Source organism: Ursus americanus, chromosome 2, assembly GCF_024610735.1.
Source record: "Ursus americanus isolate L20-20 chromosome 2, mUrsAme1.1.p, whole genome shotgun sequence".
NCBI lineage: Eukaryota > Metazoa > Chordata > Mammalia > Carnivora > Ursidae > Ursus > Ursus americanus.
The window spans coordinates 29462740-29479406 of NC_142128.1; the positions used below are offsets into that span (position 1 = coordinate 29462740).

General features: G+C 40.1%; 1 protein-coding gene across 2 annotated transcripts in view; it reads right to left on the reverse strand.

Moving 5' to 3' along the window:
• The window catches only part of ERCC4 (ERCC excision repair 4, endonuclease catalytic subunit), a 30877-nt gene that overhangs the window by 13573 nt on the left and 637 nt on the right, over positions 1-16667 (reverse strand). The window contains exons 1-8 of one of the 2 annotated variants that reach the window (XM_045776060.2): positions 15275-15414; positions 12185-12253; positions 10496-10691; positions 9363-9570; positions 6750-6930; positions 5621-5749; positions 4574-4684; positions 2067-2664 (exon numbers count right to left, since the gene is read on the reverse strand). In XM_045776060.2, coding sequence (XP_045632016.2) covers positions 2067-2664; positions 4574-4684; positions 5621-5749; positions 6750-6930; positions 9363-9570; positions 10496-10536 — 1268 coding nt within the window. In that variant the 5' untranslated portion in view covers positions 10537-10691; positions 12185-12253; positions 15275-15414. Of the gene's footprint in view, positions 1-2066; positions 2665-4573; positions 4685-5620; positions 5750-6749; positions 6931-9362; positions 9571-10495; positions 10692-12184; positions 12254-15274; positions 15456-16667 lie in introns of those variants that run through there. The other variant, XM_045776059.2, reaches the window with a different exon arrangement.

Here is a 16667-nt window from a genome sequence, read left to right on the forward strand (position 1 = left end):
TGTGTCTTCACAGAACCAAGTCATCGCACGTGTTATATAAACACAGACACAGAAGACACACGGATGATATTGGGCTCGAGAAAATAATTTGATATATTATTTTCTCTTAAGAAGGACTGCTTTTCTGAGGCGCCTGGGTGGCACAGTGGATAAGCGTCTGCCTTCGGCTCAGGGCGTGATCCCGGCGTTATGGGATCGAGCCCCACATCAGGCTCCTCTGATATGAGCCTGCTTCTTCCTCTCCCACTCCCCCTGCTTGCGTTCCCTCTCTCGCTGGCTGTCTCTCTCTGTCAAATAAATAAATAAAATCTTTAAAAAAAAAAAAAGAAGAAGGACTGCTTTTCTATCTTATGTGTTGCTCAGAGGCTGAATTAAGCACCTCCTCTCTCCCTCTTTCTCACCATCTATCACAGGTTTTTCCTTTTTTAGCTTTCGACTTTTTTTCTGGACTTCATGCTCCTAGGTTATATCTCTTAGAAGTGTGGACTGAGGAAAAAACCATGAGTCCAGAGACCCCAGCTCTCCCCCACAAGTGCTACGTGGCCAAGGGCAAGTCATTCGTTATTACTGGGCCTCAGTTTCCCACTGACGGAGGGAGAAGTTGAACTCCAAGGTCCCTTCCGACTCTGACATTTTGATTCCAAATAACACACTATTCCATTCTCAGGCAACAAAGAACTGGACATACAAGCTATCTACAAAGTTGATCAGTAGCAACGTCTGAAAAATTTACCAGCCTATAATTCTTTGACCAGCTTTGTCTAAACTCTTCATCCTGTGTTATTTCTGACCCACCTGCTCCGCTCATCTCTGCTCTGGAAGGCTGCTTTAGTTAAACTGCTAGGAAGGTTTCTTTTGGCTCTGTTTTTGGTTCAGACTGAGTTCAGGATATTAATTTTGCTGTTTGTTTCCCTCAGATAATTGGAGACCCGGAACACTATATTCTTTGAGAGGCATCATTTTCTCATCTGATATTTCTGTAGATTTTTTATCTGCAATTTCTTGAAACTCAAGAAAACTTGGTTCAATAATTCCCCAAATACTTTCGTTTTATGTGGATGTAATTTAGAGTCACTCCTTCAAATTTATAAGAACTACATTTTAGAAGATCAAAGCCATTTAGCTGAGTCATAGTTACAGTAATTTTTGGTACAAGTCAGGATATTATACATTTCCTAGACTTGTCGAGATACAGCACCTCATAAGCTACAACCAATGCAGAAAGGATACAGTACAGGACAACAGAGCAGCAAGTAACCAGAACACGGATAGTTCCCTAGATTTGTTGTTCTCTACGACATCTGACATCCTTCCTATGCAAATGTCCCAGGTTGACCAGGAAGCAGAAGAAGGATTCATAAACTTAACCTACATTGTAACAACAGAACGTTAAAGAAAATCCATGTGCAACTGGTATAGCGTCTCTGTTAAAGCCTAAAGAACGGTGAAATTGAAGCCTTTAAAAAAAGCAGTTCAATGGAGTATTACTCAGCCATAAAAAAGAATGAAATCTTGCCATTTGCCACAACATGGATGGACTGAGAGGGTGGTAAGCTAAGTGAGATAAGCCAGATGGAGATGGACAAATAAATACCCTATGATTTCACTTATATGTGGAATCTAAAAAAACAAACAAACCAACAAACAACAACAAGAGAGAAACAGACTCAAATAGAGAACACAATGATGGCTGCCAAAGGGGGTGGAGGTGGGGAGAATGGGCAAAATGGGTGAAGGGGACTAAGAGGTACAAACTTTTAAAATAAATAAGCCATGGGGATGAAAAGAACATAGGGAATATAAGCAATAATATTGTAATATACTTATCATGGTAAGCACTTTGTAACGTACAGAATGGTTGAATCACAATGTTGTACACCTGAAACTAATTTAATTTGTGTCAAATATACTTCAGCTAATTTATATATATATATACACACACATATATATATTATATATATGTTATATAATATATATATATATAATATATACTCATACACACACACACACACAAAAACATATACAAAAAAAGAAAGAAGAAAAAGCTTATATTCTTCATAACTTGCCTCAGAGGCTTCCCGGGCCTGCTTGCCCTGTAAATCTCAAGCTGGCGAACAAACGTCAGTTCTGCGTCGTACAGAACCACGTATCTTGGCTCCACTTCATGGAGCACCCTTGTCAGAGCATAGGGGTCACTACAGCCCAGGAGCGGATGGAGGATGGTGAGTGGGTCTTTCAGGATTCCATATGCGGCATCAGAGGACAAGTTTAAGTCAAATTCCTCGTGCTTAATTTCTTCCAAGGAGCTTTCTGGGCTACTGTCTGTGTCTCTAGGATAGCCTTCCTTGACATCCCCTTCCTCTTCCGGTTCTTCCGACTTCCCCATCATCTGAGTTAAGGTTAACCTTCGCTTTTTCTTTTTGAGAGTCCTTTCTTTGGTGGCAGCCCTTTGTTTGTTTTGGGGGTCTTTAGGCCTTTTGTTAGATTTCACCATTCTCTTTGGACCGTCCTCATGTCTAAATTTCATCCATACTTGTTCAGCTTTGGTATCCTTCTCAAAGGTTTTCCTGTAGAGCCTCAGCAAAAAGGCCTCTGCTCCGATAGTGATGTACTCTCTCAGCTGGGAACATGTTCGGTCATCACTTGCACAAATAAGTACTTGACCTAAAATTACGAAACAGTGTTATGTTACTATGACCTCACGTGTCCGCCTGCTCCCTCCCTGCCTGCTCCCTCACCTCTTCCCCCCCACAAAGAAGACACATCTTACCCCTTGGTACTAAGGAAACAACATTCACAATTTGTTTAAAAAGGCTCTCAGATGCTTATCATATGCTTTCCCTCTCTGACAGGATTAGTTAAATCTTTTGAGTAAAGTTGAAGCCAGAAACATTTAGTCTTATGAAAGCGTAGCCATGGTACAATGGAGGCTTTACAGAAGCTCTTTTTAATTAATAATTTTCCAGAGGATTTTATATACCAAAATAAATTCCAAATGGATTACAGAGTCAAACGTTAAATATTAAATCATAAAAAAAAGGGTGATTCTTCTCCATCTCTCTGGATGGAGATGATTTTCTAGGCTTAAAAGCAATGGAAGAAATCTCAGAGAAGACTAATACCTATAATCTAAAAAACTATGCATTAAGTAAGCTAACGACAAAAAACTTTACAAAACAACTATCATAAATGATGATATCTTTCATATATAAAAAAGCCAATACAAACTGTGGACACAGTCTAAATTGGCAAAGGAAAAAAAAAGACAATTCACAAAAGAGGAAAAACATTTTTAAGAAAACAGTGAGCACCAAATTTCAAATGAGTAACACTTTTCTCCAATCAAATTGATAAAACTATCACACATACATAGGTATACACGCACACGAATATCTACAGAATCTCCAGTCATTGTCTGCTAGGTGAAAAAAACATGAGCTCTGGGGCGCCTGGGCGGCTCAGTTAGTTGCGTCAGACTCTTGATTTTGGCTCAGGTCATGATCTCAGGGTCGTGGTGGGATCGAGCCTCATGTCGGGCTCCACACTAAGCATGGAGTCTGCTTGAGATTCTCTCTCTCTCTCTCCCTCTGCTCCTGCCCTCGCCCTACTCTATCTCTCTAGAAAATAAATTAAATAAATCTAAAAAACAAAAGAGATGAGCTTTTATGTTGCTAGAAGAAATAAGAATTCATAAAAATTTTGTACAAGTCAAACGTGGTAATATGTCTCAAGAATGTTATCATTTGACTTGCTAATTATATATCCAGAGATTGTATCTGCACTACGACCTTAACAATGTGAGACAGAAAATACATAAAAGAAATCCTGGAAGCAAATATGCCAGTGTGGCTCCTAGACATCATTTTTCCCCCCTTCTCTTTTTTCTTCATACTTTTCAGTTTTCCTAAGTGAGCACGCATGACTTTGGGTCTTGAATCACAGTACTGGAGGTTCTGGGATAACATCACCAGCACATTTACTAAGATAAGGATTATGTGCTTGCCTTTACTGATTTGTAGGAGTTCAAAGTCTCAGTAGATTTTTTGTTCTAAATTTAGTTTTACTTTATTACAGGTTTTATTTTTTTAAATGTAGTTCATATTTGGTCTGCCGTGCTAATCTACTAGCAAACCCATGTTTGCAGACAGCAGCCCTGAAATCTGGAATTTTTTTGGGGGGGGGGCAGGTCAATGTTGCTTCATAGAACAGTTAAGACTTTTTTTGGAGAGACACTTGCTGAGAATAAAGCAAGCCCATTAGCTTTCTCCTTGGGGAGTCCAGATCGAAAGCCTGGTGAACATGTACATGGAGATTAACTGCCTCTTTAAATAGAAGTCCTGAGAAGGCAAGCAGCAAAAAACCCCTGTTTTCATGAATATACAAGGATTCAACCTGGAGAAAATCACATCAAACGAACACAAAAGGAGGCTGCCACTAGGATTTCAGTGTTCTTTTGGCATTTATTCTTTTACATTTTATAAACAATATCATAGTAAGTTATTTCTAAGGAACTAACAAAGAAGACTCATTTGCTCCATTTTGAAAGCAAAAGTCACTATCTCTTTTCTCCTACCTGGACCACCAAGGGCTTCACTCTCCTTATTTTCTGCCTCGATTTCTTTCAGTACTTCGGTTAATGCTTCCCACTTTGGGTTGCTTTCTAGGACCAATTCCTTTTTTGTTTCTGTATAGAAAAAAGGATAACCTCAATCTATGTGATAACATTTATACATAAAGTATCTCACAGCCTTTCAAAACGACAGATGACACAAGCATCATTCCGAAAGCCCCTTCCTTTGAGCCTTTTTCCAGAGGCCAGATAGAATCTTCTTTCTTGAAAAAGGCTATTTATTAAGGTCTAAATGAAACACACTCCAGACCAATATTAATAGAAGATTCACAGTGCCCTGAGAGCAAGTTACATGCACGGTCATGAATTAGAGAATATTCTGTGTTGTTGTCAACTGTGACGCTAGATATAAGCTGCTATTTAAAATGAAAGAATCAGTACAGAATAATGGTATTTATTATTTCTAAAATCCCCATGACTTTCACAGTCCTGAAGATGGGATACAAGTGGAGAGCAATCAAACGTTTCTGTAAGTACTCAAACACATCACTAACATATTTAAGTTCTGAACTAGACCTTTGAATGAGGCAAAAGGTCAGCATCCGCCTATCCCATGCCTTAAAAAAACCAATGATATTTATTATACCTACTAGATGAGGGTTGGAATAAAATCCATACTTGCCTCATTCTAGTATATTTATTTTTTTTAAAGCTAAAAGGAATGTTAAACATTCTGTTAAGACTTTAAGTTGCCAAAAGTAGTTATTACTCTGAAGTTAAAAAAAAATCAATCTGTAGCTCTTATGTAGTGGTGAGAATACTCTTGACTGATACTTGGCACTTGTTATTTGGAATCCCCTGACAATGGATTCTAAGTCTTGCCATGCTGGATACTTGTAACATACGTTGCATATAACATATATTTAATATATGGGCACATGTTTTCCCCTTGGCTGAAGGATATTTACTATTAATACATTGACTTGATAAGAATTTCCACAGCACATATTTAAATAAAGGACACAGTTAAAGATCAAGCCTACGAAATACCTTGTTCTTCTTTAATCTCCATTTTTTCAGACATTTTGCCCTTTTTGTTCATTTTGGCATCTGGAAGATGGTAAACTCTTGCTCGAGCATTTACAAACATTGAGGTGCTGGAATCAAGAAACAGCCAACCTAATAGGAAAAGTTAAAAAAAACAAAAAAGCCTTCAATTTAGGATGAATTTTAAAGAGTCTCTGACGGTCACAGGCCCAAAAGGACAGTTGTCCACCATCTTATTCTCCTCTGAACCACACCTTCTCCCTTACTGTGGCCTCCATCGCTGTTTGGTTAGACCAGTGGTTTTCAAAGTGTGGCCTACTAACCTCTGGGGGTCACCAAGATGTTTTCAGGGGCTCTGGACCTCAAAACTATTCTCATAAGAACACTAACTCATTATTTGATTTTTTTCCCACTGTGTTGACATTTCCAATAATGGTGCAAAAGCATTCCTGGGTAACACTGCTGGTGCCCGAGTATAAACAAGGCAGTGGAACCAAAGTGTACTAGCAGTCAACGTATTCCTCATTGCTATGCGTTTGTAGTTGATTACTTAGGAATGCTCCTAATGAAGAGGTAAAAATTATTAATTGTATTAAATCTTGGCCTCAGGGGCCCATGGACTACACTTTGAAAATCAGCGGTCTAGCCAAATAGTGACAGAGGCCACGATAGCGGGGGCAGATGCGGTTGGTAGAAAAACAAGATGGTGGCCAGTTGTATATGTATGTTTCCCTACAAATCTCTTCAGTCTTCAGCACTCTGGCTGATGAAACCCTACACTCCCTTGCTATTTCTTTGGAGAAAATGAATTTGAAGTTCTTAACAACTAAACTTCCAGAACGCAACCTATTTCTAAGTTGGGGACTGCGTGTAATATACAGAGTCTTTTCTAGAAATAAAATCGCCTGGAATGGATATGAATATTTATTATTATACAGAACAGAAGTTAAGTAGGCGGAAACATTAGCTATCAATAAAACCTACATCCTTGTGCTATGAACATAAAACGTAATTTGAAATCTTAGTATACCACGTAGTTGAATATAGCACTCCCTGCATCTGAGTCCCCAAGAAAATCCAACACTTTATTCAAATCAGCTCCCATAATAATATTAGTATTTTTATCTCCCACCTGAATTCTGACCAAAAGCCTTCTCTGTTGCTCTCAGAGATTCCAGAAGATTAAGGAATGTGATACAATCGTACTGAGAGAGATACTGCAGCAAAGTTCGTAATATCTTCAAGTCCTGAACCAAGGACTTAGTCTTGGCTCCAAGTTGGTGCCACAAAGGATCCAGATAATGGCGGATTGTCTAAGATAAGAATAAAATTTAGTATTCCTAAACAGATGTTCAATACAGCTATTATTAATACAAATTATACTTTCAGTGAACATTATCCCCGTATATAAAAATGGTTAGGGTGGTAAATTTTATATTATGTATATTTTACCATACTCACAAAAAAACTCCCAGCATCATCCCCCAAGAAAGTGGATAGAAAATTTCAGTTCATAAGATTCTAATAACAATGTTTAAATTTTCAAATATAAAGCAGAGTGCCTTATCCCTAGAATCTTTGTGATCAGTGTCAATTCATATTTATCCATATTTACATTGTTAGGAGAAAAGGCCTGATAAACTTCAGATAACCAATCATTTGTTTTTATGAAGGGTCAAAGCATGTAGCTTAGACATACCATTTCTGCCAAGTTTGGCTGTGACCCTATCCTAGATAGATAAAAATGTGGGATCCAGTTAGACAGGGACCAGAGGGCATATACCAAGGAAACTACATGGTATCAAATTAAATAACAATGTACCTTAATTTGGTGGTGTAAAAGACTTACTTAGCTTTTTTTTTTTTTAATGTGATTCATGGATGAGAAAATACTTGTTAAGTTAACAATGGACTAAATTTGAATTTTTTTAAGACCCTAAAAAGTAGAGGTACCTGGGTGGCTCAGTCAGTTAAGCATCCAACTCTTGGTTTTGGCTCAGGTCATGATCTCAGGGTCATGAGATCAAACCCCACATTGAGCTTTGTGCTCAGTGCAGAGTCTGCTGGAGATTCTCTCCCTCTCCCTCCCCCACTGCTCCTTCCCCCGCTCTCTCTTGCTAATAAAAGTTGCCTAAAGCAAAGAATAGCTTTTTGTATATACTATATAGATATCTACATACCCACAGCCCACAGCTATATATGAGTGTGTACACACACACACACACACACACACATCCTTCACGAAGTGATTTTGTAACTAAAAAGGATAATACTTATAGCATGATATGGAAGCAGTATCACTATGTGGCATCTTATCCAATAAAATTAACACTCAGCAGGAGTAATATTTAGATGGCCGTATAATTTATTGTCCAAACTGCAACTCTTGTGAAAATGAATTATTAATAATTATTCCAGGAGAACAGGTACATACTATAACTGTCCTAGACAAACTGGAACCTATAGTTGCAGACCTGTTTGGTAAAATCATCTACAAAAGTTAAATTTTCTAACAAGATGCAAAGTTATGTCTGCATTTACATTTGGTTGCTTAAAGAATATCCAAAATAATACTTTGACTTTTACTATCCAGGGAATGATAAACAGAGAACTAATAAAAACATATTAGGCTATATTTTGTTATTTTCTAAGGACATGTACATTCTATTAAAAGAACATGAAGGTTCGCTTTTGATGGTTTTTCTTTTTGGCTTGACCATGAACCAAACTTTAAGAACAGAGGAACAAAACACATGAAATTAGTTTCATGTATCATTATTTCACAGTAAAATGTCTTTTTGGAAGAATCAGAGAAATGAGGTGTTAAATTTTTCCTTCTTAATAATCACTATGCATTATTTCCAGTGACAGAATGATTCAGAGTTTGAAAGACAGGAATTTGTTCCACCAAAATATGAAAAAAAAAATCTGTCTGGAATTTTTTAAAAGTCAGCATTTTCTGGATCTATAATTCAAACTTCAACATTTATGTACCTGTATTAATATTCACCTATGATAAAAAAAAAATCAGTTAGAGGGGCTCCTGGGTGCCTCAGTCAGTTAAGCATCTGACTCTTGATTTCAGCTCAGGGCATGATCTCAGGGTCATGAGACTGAGTCCCACATCGTGCTCCAGGCTCAACGTGGAGTCTGCTTGAGATTCTCTCTCTCCCCCTCTCTCTGTCCCTCCCCCTCCTCACGCATCTCCAAAAAAAAAAAAAAAAAAAAAAAAAAAACCTCAAAAAACACACCAAAAGAAAAAAAATCAGAATAAAAGTTCCTTGAACTAAAGTCTTAGTCTTACCATTTTCTCAATTCAAAATGTAATTTTAAGAGAGCAAGGTTCACATTCCTCAGTAATGAAAACTCATTCCAATTATTTTTATTCCAAACAAAAGATCACAAATCATGAAGCATTTTATGTAGAACTCTTCTACCTGTAGATATCCAAATGCTGTCATTTCAGACCAAAAATGTTATTTATCCTTCTCTTAATTATACTTAAAATACGAGATAATCACTGCATAATGGCAAAAAGTCAGAGTTGTGCTTATATGTTGGTCCATTATTTTACTACAAATTATTACTTTCCAGAAAACCAAAGAAGCTACCCTTAAATCAGCTCCAAATTAATTTTAAAATAACAGCAAATTCCTATTAGGGACACTGCAATTACTAAAATAACTTGGATTCTTTAAAATTATAACATCACAAACTGTGCTTAAAAGGAAAAGAAACGGAGTACCTTGTCAAAGGGTTTTCCAATAGCATTTTCTAAAGACAAATCTTCCACTTCGAGGGATGGGTTATGGCATTTGAGTTCCTTCAGACATGCATTTAAAATGTCCAGTATGGCAGTCTGGATAGCGAGCATGGCAGGCGTCATAGAAACGTGAATTTCTACAACCTCAGGTTTGTGCTGTTCTAAAAACGAGTTTACCGCTACATGGAACCTATAGAGACAAATAGTTTTCAAAGATTTTCTCGAGTTTCAAGAGCTGTGTATTTCTGGTCTTGGCTTAATACTCTCATTCTTTGTTTGTTTGTTCGTTTGGTAAATGCAATTAAGACACAAACAAAATAGAAAGCAAAATGACAATGCTTTCAGGAATACTTTGAACCTCCATGAATGGACGTTATTATTCAAATAAGGCAGGGGTCAGCAAAATTCTTGTCTGGGCTGAACCCAGCGCCTGGTTTCAGAATGAGTTTTATTGGAACGCAGCCACACGCACTGCTTGTGGACTGTCTGTGGCTGCTTTGCTGCTCTAACAGCAGAGTGGGGTCATCGTGACGGATAGCATGGCCTGCAAAGCCCAAAATATTCACCATCGGGCCCTTCACAGAAAAAGTATGCTGATCCCTTCAACAAGGTGTAATCAAGAAAGGAAAAAGACCATGGCACTTGCTCTTAAATGCCATATAGTAAAACCAAAATACGTATTAGCATAGGTGCAAGGTGTTGGAACACTGGAACCTATGGTTTTTCCTAGACATTAACATCAATTCTTCAAAAATCTTTGTGCTCTATTCCCTGGTGGGTAATTTTCAAAGTGAAGTGGGAGTCTTAGCCAATAAATCTACAGTTCACCTAGAGCTGTTGTATATGTGAGTCTCTAGTCCCTGGGGGTCTCACTAAACGGACAAGAAGGAATACAGTGGCTGCCCTTGGACGGATTTGATGGGCTACCAGAAAAATAACGATCAAATCTCCTTCTCCTTGTAAAAGAACTACAGATGTGGCAACCATCTATTTCCATATGATGCACTTGTTATGAACCTGGCAATAACGTACCAGGTGCAGTTACAGTACATGTGACAGCACACTTAAGTTATGGCAGATTCTCTCACAGAAATTTGTTGTGAAGTGCTATTTACCTTGGCCACAGATAGAGCTTCCCTACGAAAAGATTCCTCATCACTCTTTCCACGTGACAAAAACCAGTATCAAAGGCGACAGCGTTGTCTGTGAAAGCTTTAATAAAGCCACGCTTGTTTTTCTGGCGAAACAGACGCAAGATGAAGGCTTCTTGACAAGACTCGATTATCCTGTGAGCTCTGTACACCAAGATGCCTGAGAGGAAATTTTATAACTTAGATGGCAGAACAGTCATGGAACTTCACGCTTGTTTTCTTTCTTTCTTTTTTTTTTTAAAGATTTTATTTATTTATTTGACAGAGAGAGACAACCAGCGAGAGAGGGAACACAAGCAGGGGGAGTGGGAGAGGAAGAAGCAGGCTCCCAGCAGAGGAGCCTGATGTGGGGCTCGATCCCAGAACGCTGGGATCACGCCCTGAGCCAAAGGCAGACGCTTAACGACTGTGACACTCAGGCGCCCCCATGCTCATTTTCATTCGCTTATTCACCGCGTGTCTCCCGAGTCCCTACTCGGGCACAGGCAGGCGCTGATCTCGGTGAGGGATGCAGCAGCGAACACATGGACGTAAATGCTGGTGCTCGTGGGCCTTACGAGACACAATACAAACACGTGCAGTGTTTAGTAGGTTATACAGTAATAAGTGCTGGGGAGGACAAAAATGAATCAGAGGAGGAGAGGGAGTTTGTGTGAGGGGTGGTGGTTGGCAACTTTAGGTAGGGTGGCCTCGCTGAGGGCCTATCTGAGCCAGAGCTAGATGGAAATGAGGAGGTGAGTCTTGTCACCACGAGCACCAAGAGAGTTCCAGGCTAAGGGGACAGGAAGAGCAAAGGCCTTGGGGTGGGGTGTGTCTGGCACAGTGGAAGAATTTCTGAAAGGGAAGTGGCTCACTGACTCTCCTTTTATAGGTGAACCATATGTGAACTACACAAAATAGCGGTAATTCAGAAGTCTCGGCAACACCTGCGTCACCTATTAGAATAATTCAATTTTTGGAATCAGACTATATTCAACTGAAAAATAAATTAATAAAAACCTTTAATGAATGTATTTAGTATATCTGTGTTTTGGGGTGCCATGATTGACACCTCTGAGATCACAAAAACAAGGACAACTATTGTGTTTCCTTATTTATAAAACGAGAATACTGGGCCAGATGATCTTTCATATGTGAATATAATAAATCCACACGACATTATACGCATATATGCCATTTTGATGCAGTGTGATTAATGATAAATTAGGAACACATATGACCTGAGAGTGCACAGATGTCATTTATTAATAATTAATTATTTCATTTATTTCATTTCATTATTAATTTCAATTAATAATTGAAAACTCAATTATTCTATGATGATTCTCAGTCTCTTAGACCTACATCAAACCATTACCTTATATATAAATTTGTCATAAATGTGCTTACGTGTTTTTGTACCAATTCACCTCACCCCTAGGGTGTGGGAAATGACACTAACAGTGGTTTGTGACCCCTTCTTCTACTAGTTCAGTAAGCCCAAGTCAGATTCTACTGTCTTGGTGTTTAAATTTTGTATTGAGGTGGATGGAGCTACAATTTATTTTAGCTAAGCAAATTGTTTTTCAGATACAGTAGAAATTAATAGTGTTATTTTGAAATTTGTAGACAAAGGATTTCAATAACTACAATACATACATGTAACTAACTTACTATTGAGCAAGGATTCTGGACCTAGTTGTTGGGCTTTTCCAAGTCCTCACCTGGGCTACGCTTGCTGGCCTAGATCAAAATATCGCATAAGGTTAAAATAATCAAAGGAGACTTCGAAGGAAAGATGAACCTCAATTTAAGAAAATGTTGTGCTCCAAAAGACTGTCATTTTTTTACAAAACCAGGAGGAGGAGGAAGAAGAGAACTATTCTATCCCAGGTGCAGGGGTTAGGAACTTTACTGGACGGTTATTCATTTAATCCTCACGAGAATTCTATGAGGTAGGTATCATTATGAGACCAGGAGAGGGAAACAAGTTGATCAAGGTCATGTAACAAGCGACAGGAGACTAAAGGCTCCAAACCAGGGGGGTCTGAAGACAAAGCCTGGTTTTTCCTAAGTGACACCACCTGAGGCCTCCCCCCACCCCCACCCCCATTTCAAAAACCAGCAACATGAAAACATAAGCAGGAGTGCGTGGGTGGCTCAGTCGGTTAAGCCTCTGACGTCAGCTCAGGTCATGATCTTGGGGTTCTGGGACTGAGCCCTGTGTGGGGCTCCCTGCTCAGCGGGGAGTCTGCTTCTTCCTCTCCCTCTGCCCCTCCCCTCACTCATGGTCTCTCCCTCTCTCTCAAATAAATAAATAAAATCTTAAAAAAAAAATACAAGCAGGCTGTATTTCTGGGGGCAACTGTAGTCTCACAAAAGCCTACTTACATTTCATTTCTACGCTCCCATGACAGTTTATATCTCATACTCTACTGTCATTACTTCTTTCCATCTGTCTCCTTCACTAAACTGCTTGAGGACAAGGACATCACAACAACAAGCAGTAATCAGAGAATGCTCACTGTGTGCCGAGTACCATGTGAAGAATTTTACATACATGATCTCATTTCACCCGTACACTAATCCTAGGAGGAAGGCAGTGTTACAGGCTCCCACTTACAGATGACTAAACTGAGCCATACAAATTAAGTGACTGGCCCAAGATCACACCTTTGGCGCACAGTGGAGGTGGGTTCAGACTCAGGAGCAGCCTAACTCAAGAGCTCACCACAGGGTCTCATTGGACTTTCTACCATCAGCACCTACCACATTCCTGCCAAACAAGGGACCCTTAGTAAATTTAATGCTTGTTGAAGGAACATAAAATTGAATTATAGCACTGGGTGCACAAATCTAACATGTAACTTTTTTTTTTTTTAAGTTTGTCGTGGAAAGTGTGTCCTGAGTTCTATTTGGAGGTGTCAGGAGCCGTTTTAGCAATGAAAGCCTCCCGTCCTGTCTTTTGAAAGTACCATCCTGGCAGCTATGTACACACTTCTCTCACTGCTGAGGAGGTGTGGTTGGCAGGGACCCTTGCGTGGGGTGTGGTGGTGAATTTCACAGGTAGTGACAGGGGGCAAATTAGGGCAGGGGGCATTCCGAACCTTCTGGAGGGTTACATGCTTCAAGGACTGCTGTTTGGTCCGTGAGTGCCGTGGTGAAAGTGCCATGGGGAGCCCATGGGGGACCAGCCCTCCAGGGTGCAGAATCTGATGGGATTCACTTCTGGCATTCATCTACATTCCATTCAGCCAAGCGGCAGCAGCAGCTCAAGCTTCATTATTGGTTGGGACATGATCAGAAATGGATACGGAATTTTGTGCTTTTAATTAGGAGCTACCTATAAGCTATAAGCTGGACGTTCCTTTGATTCATTAGTGCTCTCTGCGCAACTGGGTTGAACGGTTATGAAAAGGCAGAGCAATACTGACCTCTAGTGGTGGTTCCAGTACATTTCACCCCCCCATTTTATCCACTTAAAAAATAAACATAAAACCAAGCTGAGAAGAAAGCAGCAATTAGTAAAAGACTTTATGATGTATCAGAATTTCTGGTGATGAAAAGCCAATACTTTTTTTTTGTTATTATTTACTGTTTAGTATGTCCCAGGCACTATACTGAGCAATTTATTTTCACTCAATCCTTACGATAACTCTGGGAAGTGCTATTTTCTCAATTTAAAGAAATGAGAAAAAGAAAACTTGAGGCTCATAAAAATTAAGTAACTTGCTTGTAAGCGGTGGCATCATCATGCAAAGCCAGGTGAGTCAGACCTCACCGCCTGGGCCCTGGCTGATGACAATTACGAACGGTACAAAACTATAGAAATGCTGTTCTTCAATCAGTTTACTATGAACCACATAAAGCATTTGTTCATACATTTATTCATTAAATATTTCTTGAGGGTCTTCTAGGTTCAGGGCCATAGTGGGAAGTATGCTTATGAATATCACAGTCTCTCTGCCCTCCAGAAGTTCACTGAAGGTCACAGCATATTCATGCATCATTTTATCCAACAAATACATGTATCAGTTACTTAGCCTGGGATGAACAAATTGTCCCTAGTACTTATGAAGCTTGTTATCTCATGAATGGGAAAGACAAATAAACAGGCAAAGATAATGTGGTGTTCTTTACTGCTATCTCATGAATGGGAAAGACAAATAAACAGGCAAAGATAATGTGGTGTTCTTTACTGACTGGGGAGAAGCAAAGGGTAATCTGAGGGCAGGGAGGTAGGGCCCTCAGGTTAGTTTTGGGGAAAATCAGAAAAGGTTTCCAAAAGGATGAATGATAATGAAAAATAATTCCTTTTCTATATTAATTCTAGCTAAAACTAAACCACACTCCTCAAAATAATTAAGCAACCATTTAGTTTAATTTCAAATCATGGGCCGGGGGAACTCTTTAAAGGGAAAACCAAATATTTTAGGAAACATACAAAGAATATTTGTAAACATTTCAAGTCTGATTAGGTTCTAAAAGCAAATGCCAGCCAATTACCAAGTATTTACCAGATATGAGCTTAGGAAACAAGGAAGAGTCATTCTTAGTTTACTTACTAACTTAGTTACTTATTCGGGCCACAAATACTTTTTAGGCATCTAAAATGCGTCTGGTATTGTGCCAACACCTGGAAGCACAATGCTGAGCGAAGACATCCGGCGCTGCTCACAAGGAGGTTCTAGTTTAGTTTAGCAGAGGGTTCAGACGCAAAAAAGTGCCAATTTATATACAAATAATAAGGTTTCAAATGCTTACCGGTAATTAAATCCGAAGGTATTCGATCAGTCAAGAAGTCGACCACAAGAATTCGACTCGTTGCAAATATCACACCTCCTTGTGTGTAGACCTCATAGCGACTGTTACTTGTGATTTCATTTGTTACCCGGCGGGGGAGGTGTTCGACGCCTTCAATCTTCAGCTGATTGATAAAGTACTCCTAAATCAAACCAAATTTGATTAGTAGGCTGTTTAACACACAGCAGTTTTTATTAGGTTGCAGATCTTTGTATTTAAAATGAGAGACAATACACTTACGCAATGTACAAGCTAAGTTACTACTTCACGTTGATCCACCAATTGTCTACCTTTAACTAGGCTTTTATTTTTGTTTTGTTTTTGGGTTTGCACTAAGGAATCATAGCACTTGAGTTGTTATTAGCATTTTAACAACAACAAAAAAGACGTTTTAAATCCTCGGTTAAAAGACTTCCGCTAGCTTCAAAATACTTCCCGCCAAAGCCAGGTTTGCAAGCAAGCGAACTACGTGAGGCGATCACAAGGAATCCTTTTCCCAGGCAGTGTTTTAGACTGTTAGCTCTGTCCTGATCCACCCCAGAGGGGATTTCATGTCAATGGCACCTTGGCCCTTTGGATCTTCAGTTGAACACTTCCTCTACTGGGGGCCCTGTGTTGTGCTAGGCTCTGTGTGAGGTACTGGGGATACCTAGACAAAGCAGACAGGATCTCTGCCCTCAAGGAGTCTGTGGTCATTCTTCTCCGCGGACATCTTCCTCCTGGCCACCCGCTCTAGCAAGGGGCGGCTCATCAGACTCCTCAGACCAGGCTGTGCTACCTCTCAGTACCGAGCCCCCCGTCTTAGCAGAGGTGTACCCCCTTCTGTCTTCAGAGTCCTCCATTCCTTAGCCGCAGGTACCCTTCCCCAATATCCTCAGCTTCCAGCTCCCTTCCTTTCTGACCCAATGGCCCAGCCCGGGGGAACCGCCCCCCCAGTCCCTCCCCTTCCCTACAGGCTCTCCCCAGCCTCAGCATCTGCTTTCACACTCCGCCATTACCCTCCGAGACTGCTCCAGCCCCATCACTGATCCCACTCCTCCGACCCCAACAAGTCCCGTGATATCCAGCTTGGGGACTCCCTCATCGTTCCCATCCCTATCCTTCTCTAGACATCCCTGTCCTCTTCAGGGACCTCCAACCCTTCTCTCCACCCCCATTCTTCTCAAATGACTTCCTACTCCTGAGCCCCTCCATCCCTCTCAGTGTCCGTGCACCCGTGGCAGAGACCTGTACCTGCCTTACGGGACCTCCATTCAAAGCCCTCCCATCAGCGTCAGGGACCTCCATCCTCCTCGGGACCCTTCCTACCCTCTGAGTCCTCGAGCTTGTGTCAGGGACCTGCAACTGACCCCCA